Genomic DNA, 13,546 nt, shown 5'->3' with positions numbered 1-13,546 from the left:
CACCCAATGTGTACTCACACCCCCTTCTAGCGCTGATGACACTCAACTCTATATACCAAGTGAACCGACAGGGTTTGAGGTAGTCCGCCCAGGGTTATTGTAGTTAATGAAGTTCATGTGAGAGGCAGTTCATGTGCATTTGAGAAGCTTTAGAGGAAGGACAAGGACATCTAAATTAAGAGGGGAGACGTTTATTTGAATTCTCCTATACAAGCACCGTAGGTTTTGTTGTGCCAAGTATTGTGGGACAAGAGCCTTCCAGTTGTCAGTGCTGCAACGTTCCAAGTAAATGGTGAGCAGCACTAAGCCTCTGCCGCGCCAGTAAATGAAGCTATGCAGCCCTCTAGATATATTCCAGCAGTCAAAAAGAAAACTTCAGGTAGCAGAGCTTTTTCTTATCGCCCTCCCTTTCTTTGGAATGCTCTTACAGCTGCAATTAGAGAGGCAAATTCTACAGATGTCTTTAAATCCAGGTTCAAAACCTATTCATTTTCACTATCATTTGGCCAACCTAAGCTTTGCTCAATTACCAGGAGTGACTCAGTCTCTTCATAGAGTAAGGTTAGACTAGACAATGCTGACACCCCTACATGGCTCTTCCAGGTGTCCTTACAATGACCTTGATGATGACAATGACAATGGTGATCGAGTTGGTGTTGATACCCTCTACGCCAGATCTGCGCTCTTATTCTGTTTATTCTGTGTATTTTGTTTATGTAAAAAATTTTTACCAAGATTTTATCTTATTTACCTTACCCCTAGCACCCATTGCACGCCCTGGAGGGGGGATTCCTCCCTTTGAGGGCCTTCCCAAGGTTTCTTTCCTAATGGGGTTTTCATGGGAGTTTTTCCTTGTTCTCATGAGGGTCTAAGGTTGGGGTGTATTATTTTCATTTATTGTTTCATCATGTGGGTGTTGTGAAGCCTTTTGAGACTGTGATTAAGGACTACACAAATAATCCTGACTTGACTCTAGGAGTCTAAATAGTAAATTCTGGCACCACAGAACCACCCCCTCTGCACCCGCACTGCTCTACACTCCAGATCTAAACTTGCCAACACTAGACTTATAGTACATTGCACCTATACTTAGGCTTACACTTCGCCCACAACATTACCACTGATAATTTCCTATACACTATACTTCTACACAGTGGCTCTTTAGACTGTTTAGACTCTTCCCCATTCCAATACATTGATACACTGCTAAGACAGCAGGGAACGCCAAGCCAGTTCCTAACAAACAAATCATTCTCTATAACGTCTCTACCTTCAGTACGGTATCTCATCCACTGTGAATGGCCACACCAGGCAGGGCACCATGAACTGTAGAGGCCACAAATATATGTTAGAAGTTTTCACACAGTTGTGACAGATGCACTGTCATCATTTAGTTCAGAGAACAAGACCTCACAAATAATGTCTAAATGAAGGTGACAAGCCAGTGGCAGATGCAAACACAATCTCAACACACACACACACACACTCTCTCACTCTCTCTCTCTCTTTGAAGATATCTATGCATTATAAATGAGCAACATCTGGCCATGTGAAAATTGACAGTGAATTTGATGTCTTTTTACTGTTTTGTCTCTCTTATGTTCTCCCTCTCTGTCTCACACACACACACACACACACACCTACACACACACACACACACACACACACACACACACACAGCTTCCCTGTTTCTCTAATTAGTTCAGTAGGTCAGTGTGTCTATCTCATGTGGTTAAGACTATGTAGTAGTACAGTACATGTCATTGGGTTTATTTCATCTGTCTATGTCTACAGTATGTCAGCATGGCTATTTGCCACAGAGTAATGTACTTAGTGACATGCAGTCCTGTCTTGGTCCTGAGTCTCAAGACTGTATGTTGAAAGTCTTGGTCTTTACTCAAACTAGAAACTAATTTGTCTCGATCTAGGTTGTATTTTGGACGTTTCTGTGGGAGGTCACAGTAATCTGCTTTATCCCAACACAAATAATTTCAACAAATCGTGAGAGAATCACAAGGTACAGTCTCTCCATTATTCTTTATGTGTAATGTATTAAATTCCACTGAATTCTGATTTGATTAGGTCGGGTGTAAGCCTTGTTGATCTCCACATTTCATGGACTTACTGTATAGGGAGAAGAGTGACTGAATATTTTGTTGATGCTCCAAGCCAGAAATTATTAGATACAATACAACAATAGAGCTCTGCTTCAAGCACTTAAGTGCCACGAGGCTTACTAAACAGCCTTTTACTGTTGGTTTTTTAATTCACACAGTGCTACAATATTGTTGCGGAACAATGTTGCAGAACAACAATGTTCCAAATAGTTTGGTCTTCTTATCCCACAGAGAAAATCCTGCTAAACCAAGAGATCTCAGACCTTTGGGGAGAGGAATGCTGTTGAGACTAAATAACAGAGCCACTTACAACAATAGCATCAGAGGTACACTTTGAAACCACTGTAAGGGTCAGAGTAAGTTACCAAAACTGTGTCTAGTTGAGGAAATGGAAGATATGTGACTGAGTCCCAGACTACTACAGATTACTAAGGTGAAGTGACCTGCACTATAGCCCAGACAGAAAAAAACAAGAACAGAACAGAAGAACAAAATGCACTGAATTTGTAGTACTTTCAGGGACCAGTTTCCAGTGTGTGTGTGTGTAGGTGTGTGTGTGTGTGTGTGTGTGTGTGTTTGAGTGAATGTGCACATACAGGCATACATGCATGTGCACATGTGTCTCAGTGAGTGAGTGACAGAAAATGAGGAAGAAGAAACATGAGCATCCACATGCTGATTGAATTGGTCAGGTGGACAAAGGGTGGTCACTGTCCTTTCACCATAAATAAAAGGTGTTTGTGTGTCCTCATGTGCTTGTGTGCATTTGTACAGTAATGTGAGCATGTCAGGTGCTTGTGTGTGTGCATGTTAGGTTCTCATATATGTGCATGAGTGCCATTACACACATCTGTTGTAGCCTAATTATAATGTCATGCAGATTGTGGGTGCAGTTATGGAGAAAATATAATTGTTTTGATAATCAACTTCAACGTTTTTTCAATCATATTGTTTCTGTGTGTGTGTGTGTGTGTGTGTGTGTGTGTGTGTGTGTGTGTGTGCCAGGGCGGGGCAGTTTTCAACAAGATCATCTGGAGTAGGATGTCGCCATCTTCTGGAGATAAAAATGCACACACAGCTGGTGAGAGGGATATTGTGTGTGTGTGTGTGTGTGTGTGTGTGTGTGTGTGTGTGTGCGTGTGTGTGTGTGTGTGTGTGTGCGTGAGTGTGTGTGTGTGTGTGTGTGTGTGTGTGTCTGTTCCACTATAGTTTACTTTGTGCAGCCTCTGTAGGCTATTTTCACTCAGCTCATCAGACATTTCTCAGTTCATCAGCTGACACAACTGGGTCAAACTTTTTGTCAAATTGTATTTGTTACTTGAAAGTAGGCTGGTAAGGTGTCCTGTACTTTTTATTAATCTTAATACAGGCCGCCAGACACCATGTCGTATGGAGAGAGATAGCAGCCTTTCTGCTTACCTGCAAAGGACAGAAGGAGAGTTTGACTGGTGTCTTCTATTCCTTTGGCTGTTTTAATTTGAACGCCCTGAGACGCAGTGTGAACCACGGAAGTGGTACATCAGCATTAGCCTATACAGTATAGTGTGAACTAGTGGACTGTTGATCGATACGATCAAGGTGTGGCGCTTCTGCTGCCTTCAAGTGTTCCTTGTAAGCTCGTACTTCCGAGAACGCTAGTATCGTAAAAACGACTTGTCGCGCATTCAAATGAAATAACAAAATGGACCTTGTAACAAAAGTAGGTTTTTGGTGGCTATCGTTTTGTTTTACAAATCAACACAGAGCAACGTTGTGCTCTGTACATTCACCTGGCATCCCAGCTGTGAAATAGTCCCTGGTTAGACAGCTAGAATGAAAATCAGCACTCTGGCTCCTGAGGACCACTGAATTAGTGTATGTGTGCACAAAAATACACGGCACATAAACGTTAAACAAAAAGTGAAAAAACATAAATCAGCACGAATTATTTACAGAGAATGCCAAGCAATAACGTAGCCTAAAATAATAGCTGCTCGCTCCTCATAAGATCCTAATTCCTCATAAGCGTCTATATTTCCATATGACTTGTCACGCATATTCATGCGGTTTTGGTTATAACAAAAGGGACTCTGTTCCAAAGCAGATTTTTAGTGATTGTTATTTTATTTTAGAAATCACAGAACCACTTTGTGCTGCTGCTGCTGCAGCAGCAGAATGACAATGAAATGATGCGCATCAAGCATTGAAATTATGGTTTCATTCATTATCATATCGACCAATCAACTACAGACTATCACATTAGTTTTACCACGTTACTGGGTCGTTCATGCAAGCAGCTTCCGATATTTCGATATAGCACCTGAATGCAGCATTACACTGGCGTTGTTTTACCAACACAATGGTTCCCAAAGACGTCGTCGAGAAGCAGACCTATTCAATAATCAGCTATCTGTTTGACGATGAGGACATTCAGTCAGGATTTCGCGATGCAGACTGTCAGATTGAGGCAGACGGTCCGGAGCAGAGCGGTATGGATCCAGTCAGATATGAAGTGCCGGTCTGTGAGAGAGACAGCCGTTTGTGCTACTTTCGTTTTCACACAGGCTCGAAGTTGATCAGTCGCAAATGATCGATACCTGTGGGTCGTTATATGATCATTTATTTCTTATTTTCAACTATTAGACCACGTACCAATAATTGGAAACATTAAACATGTAATGCTAATAACTCAGCACTGAGCGCACCGTAGCCTATAGGCCTACAAGGCCATGCAGTAGGTGACCGGATGCTCAAGGTGGGTCACCGGGTTTGACGTGTTCGTCCTCCCGGCTTGTCCCGCAGTGCAACGCGATTTGATTTTGAATCTCTGAACAGATTGTAATTTGCACGTTTTGCACTTGGATGCAGATTAGCATATTAGCTTAGCTGGTCCATTATGGTATTCACCATAGCTGTTTGGCCTGTAACGTTAGAGTATGAGAGAGAGAAACGGGATGAGATACTCTTTATTAATCCCACAGGGACGTTTAGTTGTCCAGAGGATTGCCTTTTACTGTGTAGCCTACTAGCCTACTTCATCAACTGCACCCTGTTTTTCAGATGACAAGTTTGACCCAGTTCTCATAGCTGATAAACTGAGAGCTGTGGCTGATGAGATGATGAATGATGACAAATTCAAGGCGGCACTGGGTAAACTGCAGCAAGCTGCAGCAGAAGAGGTACACGTGTACACACACACACACACACACACACAGACAGACACACACACAAACACACACACTCAATCATGTAATTTCTGTCTACACTGTAAGCAGTACCTACATTTGTAACTTTCCTTGTTGTTCATATATTGGTTCCACTGTTTTGTTTGTCAACACGCAGCAAATGAGTTGAAATGTAGCTCTTATAGTAATGCTATGCAGCATTCATGGGAATACTAGAAGACAGATGTAACACCCTGGATTTAAAATGGATACAATTTTGAGGAAAGATCAATCCCTGATACTTAATTGAACAAAAAGTGAACTGGCAAACTTCTGGTGACTTGCTTGTTCCTCTTTCTGGTTGACTTTATGCAAACAGGTTGTGTAGAGAGACCAGTAAAAGATACCTGAAAGGATAGTGGCAATAATTCAGTTAGTCTGTACTTCAGTGGTTTTTGCGGGTCATGATAAAGTGCTTACATATCTTTTGTGGTTTCATTTCCCGAAAGGCTTCTGAGTCTTCAGGATGTCTGGTCATTCATTTGAAACCACTTCAAACGAAACCTCACCGCACTCCATGCTGTGAACTCGCTCACTATACAGCTTGGCTATTCTCTGTAGACTTTCAGTATTGAGAATGCACCAGTAGTTTGTTAACGCTGCGCAGCATTTGAACTTCAGGATCTTTCCAGAAACAGTGGGTTCCATCATATTGGTGCTCTCCTAACTAAACCAACACACAATCTGCCCTGGAAAGGTAATTCAAAGGCATAAAGTAAGCATGTACTGCTCAATTTCCAAACTTTGAAGAGAAGGGTGAGTTCAAGTTCAAGTTTTTTTATTTATATAACCCTTGATCACATGCATGTCTCAAAGGACTTTACAGAGAATGAGCCTAAATAGGTCTAACTGATCAACAATCAGCCATAGAAAAGAAAGATATAGGACAAACATCAGGAAGAGCAAGACACACAAAAACAGATTATAGCAAAAATGCAGAGTGCAGGCTCATAGACATGCTCAGGACCCAGCTTTATTTCTACAGCGATGTTTCCCTCTCTTCATATTGAATCGGTTGCTCTGCAGTACTGTAACCCTGTCTCATCTCTTCCCAGGCCATGGAGGCCATGGAGGCAGCGTTCAGCCAGAGTGTGGAGGCCTTGTGCCAGGCTCCCGTTTCTCAGAAGGGTGAAGTGGTTGCAGAGATGCAGCTGATCAAGGCTTCAGTGGCCCTGGGCCTCTATGTCAAGAAAAAGGCCCCAGAGCTGAAGCACAGTGTCCGGGGAGCCATGAATGCATTCCTCAACAACCGTATAGGCGACTGGGTGGCTCAGCAAGGTGGATGGGTGAGTACATGTGTAAGGATGTAGTTCGCCTATTTTTGAAGAGCACATCTTGTTCATCACTCACCGCAGGAGTTTTTTTTTTTTGTTGTCTGTCATCGCTGGTTTGATTGCTGTTACTAATGGATCATGGAGGTGACAGTTGGAATGTAAATAGTTGATCTGAATATAAACTTAGTAGTTATCTAGAATTTAGGGATTGTGTGGAGGTATGATGTCCTGTCATTACCACTTCAGCCTAATTGCGTTTACATTTTTATTTATCCTCATCCTCTCTTTGTTGAGGCAGTAGGAAAACCACAAGATACAGTAAAGGAGACACAGGAGAGAAGTTTCTGCTGAGATTACATGTTGTTCGAGAGTCATGGTTTTTAACCACTGTGTCAAACCTGTGCACCTGAGGAATGCTCATGGTCGTTAGCACTCTTTTTCACACCAAACCCAACAGTGCAAACATGCAGACGCTGGGTAAACTGAAGGTTTTCAGTCCAGGAAACCACCGTCTTGATACACCAGGGCACATAATTTCACAACTCCAGCACACACCCCAGAACTGTTTAAGCTTTGTGCTACTGCAGTCATTTTAGTGCGATACGCCTGAGCAATCAACTTCAGATAACAATATAATGAATTATAAAATGTTACACACATATACTGTATGTCACACATTTCTCTATAAATAGATTTTGTTGTTGGAGTGTTTCTTTTTCAATTTCTTTCAATTTCATTTTCTTCAGTTTCATTTCCAGTAAATGTGTCCTGTAAACTTTGCTTGCCCTCACGTCACCAGGCGTGCCTCAACTTGTCCTGAGAATGAAATGTCGCAATACCAGCTCATTTCAGTGCTTACCACCATCTGCCTTGGTGCTTGCCCAACCACTGTTGGCAACTTGGCAACTTTGTCACTAGATTTAGTGAGTTTTCTGACTCCCTTGGTGACTTTACTTCTCAAAAGTGACTAGTGACAAATCTAGGTACTTTTTGGACCATCAGGAAAGACTTTTCGACTCCCAAAGCATTAGTGACAAATTATTATTAGTACAGTTGATGCCAGTGGATGAACAAGTGCACTACTCGAGTCTAGCGAACACACAGGCTTCTAGCTCACTGGACAGCTGCTGCCGAGTCAGCTGAGGCCCGGGGTGAGCGAATAGGAGACTAGAGAGGACCTGGCCATCAGTGTAGCAAAAGCACCAATGGAACCTAAATACAGCAACACCGATCTTAGGAAAAAATCGTCTGGCAACTTCTAGCAATGTTTGGTCAGCAAATACCTACTGGTTGGCAACGTTATGTGTCATTCCGCCACTTTCCTCAGTTCTGCTAGTTAAATTCTTATGAAGCAAAACTGAGATTTCAGCCTGTTTAACCTGTTGATTTTGCAGACCTTTTTCAAATGACATTTCCTCTGGAATACTTGCAGACAAGTTTGTGTTGATATTTACATGCTGTGTCTTGGGTAAACACTGATGTTGGAAGACTTTGCAGATCACACAGCAAGTTCATAATGTACCTTGAATACAGTCGATCTGTTAAAGGTGTTAAATCTGTTAACACTAACTTCTCAACATGCCTTTTTAGCAATTTAAACCTTTGGAAATTTGCCGGATGTACAGTTAGAGCCATTGTAGAAGTCTTCTTGATACATTTATCCTGTATCTATTCAGACAGAACCAGATCAATACACTGCAACACAAAACTCTAGTGTCTTTCAACAAGCTACCAGAACACTCATTCTGACAAATTACAAATTCTCTCTCTCTCTCTCTCTGTCTGTCTGTCTGTCTGTCTGTCTGTCTGTCTGTCTGTCTGTCTCTGTCTGTCTGTCTGTCTGTCTGTGTGTCTCTCTCTCTCTCTCTCTCTCTCTCTCATATATATATATATATATATAGAATAAATATATTCTTCTATATATACAGGTATATATACTATATATTCTTCAGGAAGCATGCAGTAAAAGTAGGACTTCTACAATAGCTACATCAGTAATATGCACATTTATGTTGTAGTTAAGTTTTAGATTTCAGTCGCATGTCCTGTTATTAATAAGTGACCAGTGATTTTTGTGGCAATCAGTGACTTTGTGTTTCTTTGCTTTCTTTCAGAATACAGTGGCGAATGATTGAGACGATTGGATCTTGCCAAACCAGCCCCAACTTAATAGTCGACGCCTTACGGAAACCACTAACCATAATAATAATTCACCAGCTGACCTTGTGAATCAACTGTACTGTTCTCCAGTCTGTGTTCAGGATAAGTTATCAACAGACTTCATCTAATATGCTGTTATCACAGCAGACTTCCACGCCCTCCCCTCTTCCGCGGGCCAATGGACAGTGAAGGAAAGGTTCAGGATCTTTGAGAGCCTATCCTGTTGGATCACTAACTGAGCTCCTTCATGAGACACTCAAAAAGGTTTCACACTGGTGTTTTTGTTTTTGACAAATTGGCGCCAGCCCCATGTGTTGGCAATGCTAGTGCAACTTAATAAAACCATTTCTCTTGAAATGACACACATCCTTTCAGACAGTTAAAACTGTTTATGGAAGACAATAAAATGGCTTGCAGAAATGGTTTCTTTCCCCACTGACTTTCACTCAAGTGATGGAGTGGTGAATAAAAAGGTGAATATATATCGGTGTGATAATACTTAGTATGATGTATACTAAGAATTTAAATCACAAAATCTTCAACCTAAAAACTTGGTAAACTCTATTCTGCAAATAAAAATGTGGGTGAACTGAGTTCAGGCGGCTTTATCCTGCACTACACCCCTGCATGCACTGGTATAAAAACCTTTTGATTGTCTTAAGAGGGGTCTTGATAGGTGATCCATGGTGTAGGATCCTAAAAAATCTTGAACCTAATCTATATGTTTATTTTCATTTGTTGGGGTTATGGGCCTCTACAAGCACATACAATTTTCTTGATGCACCTTATGTGGATTTTTGTGTGTGTGTTTATGTGGATTTGTCAGTGAGACCTTTTCATATAAAATTTGCAGTGGCAGAAAAGCTTTTAATAAGTGATTGTAATTTCTACAGTGATACGGCACAGCAACTAGTTCACCTAGTGATGAACCCAACATGTACACACATTGACTACCATATTTTGATGTTGTGTGTGTGTGTGTGTGTGTGTGTGTGTGTGTATGTATTTAATCAGCATGTGGAACTTATTTTGGAAACCTATCAAGCTGTGATATCAAGTACTTGAAAGTGGCCTGCGTTGGGTCAGGTTTGGGAAGAATCCGTCCTCAATCACTTATTTGTCCAAAGAATATACAGGTATTTTGACAGAGTACGCTTGATAAATGCGTAACGTTTTGCTGTTCCAAGGCCTCATAATGCTTACTAAGTTTGCTAAATTGTGATCGGGTAAGATTTGTTATGTATGCCACCTATCTATCTGACAAGGGATTCTGCATTTTCATACCAATTAAATGTCTTAAAGACTGCATTGTTTCTGTTAAGCACTTTGTTTACAACTTGGGATTAATGAAGAACCTTTTTTTGTAATTTTTCTAATGATTTCAATAAAAAAAAATCTGGATATGACCTTGAGATGATTTTTAGGCTTTTTTGGATTGATCATACTGATCATGTATTTTGGTAGCATTTTATAAACACTCTCAGGTAAGCCTTTATACAATAGTTGATATCTGTAAGTTGTGTAAAAGGTGTGTTAGTAACATTCTCTACCAGATATTTAACAAAATGCTAATAAGCAAAATTTGCTTATTAGCAAACATGTCACAAGATGAAAAGGCCCAAACTGATTTTCTGGTGACAAGAGGATGTTCTCAGTTTAGGAGCTAATAGCCCCACTGTCGGTGCAGGTTTAGAGGGAATATGAGCTGGAAACGGGCCAGGTGTCGAAGAAAAGAGCGAGGGCCAGGGCAACTCCATGCCACGAAGATGATATATGAGCAGAGGAAGACGGCTGCAGGGACACCTGCTCCAACGCATCTGCAAGAAAAGGACCAAGCAGCTTCAGTCCTTACAAAAGGGAAATCCATGTAGGACAGAGTTATGAACTGGGTCCAATAGTATCTGACAAAAAATCAGGATTTGCTTCAACCTGCTTCCGTTGCCAGATGGGCGGAATTGACAATTAGGATGGTGTCAGGTTAGTTGTCAATCACAAATTAATAATTTAAAATGGCTTTCAAATACATTCTTGTTTTTCTGTCACGTATTGTAAAATGTGGCAAGCTCCACCCATATGGCAGCTAAGTAGGGCAAACCAACCTATGAAAACTCTTTAGAAGTAGTATTTGACCCAAGTCTGGTAATGATGTTATGCCAACTACAGTTTAAAAACTTGATGTTAAATTCTCCATAAAAGGTTCCTAACACGTTTTTTTTTTGTTAGAACACCTTAAGCTTACATCAATCAACATATAACTTAGATGATTAGTACCAAGATAGAGACACTCAGAGACATTCAGTAACACAGCCTCTCTACATCACAGTCAGCTTTATGTATTTTGCAAAAATCCCTTTATCACTGCTACAAAATACAAGTTTTCCTTTTCTTTTTTTACTGTTTATCAGCTGAAAAGAGGAATACTGAACTACTATAAAGACCCATAACTGGGTAGTTGCATTCTGCAGTGGACTAGTAATATCAATAGCCAGCATTCAAACTCTCCTGAATTCATTTTCTTCTTAAAGCTTGATTGCATCTGAGAAACTGGCTTAGTTAGTTTTTACGCAGATGGGACAGCAGAGATGTCTGTCAAGATGGACAAAGCTTGAGCTGTTCTGAGGCTAAATAAACACCAACTCAAATGAGACTAAACAACCACTGAGCAATCCAATTACATGTGAGTGAAATAGAAGAAAAAAACTCAATAGATGGATGTCTTCTCTGTTACAGAGTTGAATAAATCATTTTGGTTTTACAGAATTATGACTGTGATACAAACAGGGTGATCCACAATCAATACAAGTCAGGCAAAACAGAGGAAAGGTATGTTATTATGAAGATCGCTGCATTGTCACTGACACAGAAACTACCAGAGGGAGAGGAACACTTCCCTTAACCTCAACACAGCTGATATGTAATTATTACTCCATCTACACAGAGATCTTCACTCAACCTGTCGCCTCTCCTGCTGCTAGCACTGCTTTCTAGAGACTGTACCCAGAAGAGGATAAATGCCAGCAGTGGACGCTGGTGATGTATACTGCCTAGACTGCAACATCTTAATCAAATCAATAGGACTCTGTAGGACATGGTGGAGCAGCCAAGACTGGAGAAATTAAATTCAGGGGAGGAAGCTGAAGTGAGCAGGTGACTAGAGGAGTGAAGACAAACTTGGTGGAAATCTTGGTGGTTCATGTATAGTATACATAGACATGAGCATATATAGTATGTGATACTGTTTGTGTGTTATGTATCCATTAAACTTGAATCCTCAAATAGTGGATAGCAGGGCAAATGAGCTGGAGTATATTGGTTGAAATACATTTGGGTGGCAAGTTAACTGGCATGAAGCCTAACTACTGGCAAGACTATTTTTCATTTGGGCTGCTGAAATTATTTTTAGCATTCAAATCTGAATTGCACAAACACAAATGGCAGCAGATCTTTTACAAATTATTTTAGATTGGGGTAAAATCTGTGACAGGGTTAGATATTTATGGCATTAAATACAAGGGAACGTATACAATCACAAGAGCTTTTTTGCATTACTTTCTTACTTTCTATAAAACTCAGAAGCTGGTATATTTTGTGTTGCTGTATTTTAACATTTTAACCACAGAAGAGCAGCCCATTACTATTTTGCCAATATCTGACAATCAGATTTTTCTCCTGAGTTTAATACAACATGCAACAAACATTACATGCATTTGCTCATTACTGAACGTATGCAGTTGATGTTTAAATTTGTTGTTTGTTATTGTTGTTTGGGATTTTGAATGCTGTACAGAGAAAAATAACAGAACAATAGCTAATTTAGAACATGGTTACTGAAAAATTGCTGACGCTTAGCCCATACAGAAAAAAACAAAAACAAGAAACTATTCAACCGAAGGTTAAATGGCATGTTAACACAGTCCGAGGTTTCAGGGCATCCTGGGGACTCAATTGGCTAATGCACATACCATGTACCTGGGTTTGAATCCAGCCTAGGACCTTTGGCCCATGTCATCGTCCTATTCAGCCTGTCTGTCTTTACTGTGATCATCCAATAAAGCAGAAATGGCAAAACAAGTTTTCAAAAGTGTGTGTGTGTGTGTGTGTGTATGTGTGTGTGTGTGTGTGTGTGTGTGTGTGCGCGCGCGCACGTGCGTGTGTGTGTGTGCGTGTGTGTGTGTGTGTGTGTGTGTGCGTGTATGTGTGTGTGTGTGGATGATGAATTCCCTTGGCCTGAGCTGGTGTGTCACTGACGTGCTGCTGGCCTGTAGTGGACTTTCTCCATCCTCGTTCTATTGATTTAACCGCTCATACCCTCATTCCTCATTCCCTGCTTAAACAAATAAGGATTATATAAACATCAAAACAGTGCTAGTGCTATTCCAACAATACAATTCCTTTAGTCCCAAATATAGACTCACATTCCTTCTTCTCTATCAGGCTACACTTAACAATGCTCAATGATATATCCAATTAGAAAATCTTAGAGCATTCAATCTCCCTGACATAAAATATTGGACCTTTACATACACAAACAGTCCTTTATTGTAGGTACTGTATATGTTGTTTCAGTTTTTGCAGTAACCAGTAGAGTGCAGCATTAAACAATTTCAATCATATACCAATGTTCAAGATGCCACTCAGACAGCCAATGCAACTACATCCGATTGTCTCAAATCATTTAGTTCTAAAGTCCTTACATAGTAAAACAAGAAACATACATATATTGTATTTACAGAAGATGTTAAAATGCGCAAATATTGTTAATATACAGTATGTATATAAACAGCTCCAGTTG

At 40.5% G+C, this 13,546-nt stretch overlaps 1 protein-coding gene across 1 annotated transcript; it reads left to right on the top strand.

Annotated features, from left to right (window-relative positions):
• The first annotated feature begins 4,419 nt into the window (after window positions 1–4,419).
• On the top strand, window positions 4,420–10,154 carry LOC144539366 (uncharacterized). Its single transcript, XM_078283823.1, has 4 exons — window positions 4,420–4,585; window positions 5,157–5,275; window positions 6,376–6,606; window positions 8,709–10,154. The coding sequence occupies exons 1-4, from the start codon at window positions 4,456–4,458 to the stop codon at window positions 8,727–8,729; spliced, it is 501 nt and encodes a 166-aa protein (XP_078139949.1). The 5' UTR covers window positions 4,420–4,455; the 3' UTR covers window positions 8,730–10,154.
• The last annotated feature ends 3,392 nt before the right edge of the window (window positions 10,155–13,546 follow it).

The sequence above is a fragment of the Centroberyx gerrardi genome, chromosome 5 (genome assembly GCF_048128805.1).
Source record: "Centroberyx gerrardi isolate f3 chromosome 5, fCenGer3.hap1.cur.20231027, whole genome shotgun sequence".
Taxonomy (NCBI): Eukaryota; Metazoa; Chordata; class Actinopteri; order Beryciformes; family Berycidae; genus Centroberyx; species Centroberyx gerrardi.
Note: the sequence above shows the minus strand (reverse complement) of the source record. Positions and strands in the feature narration are given on the sequence as shown.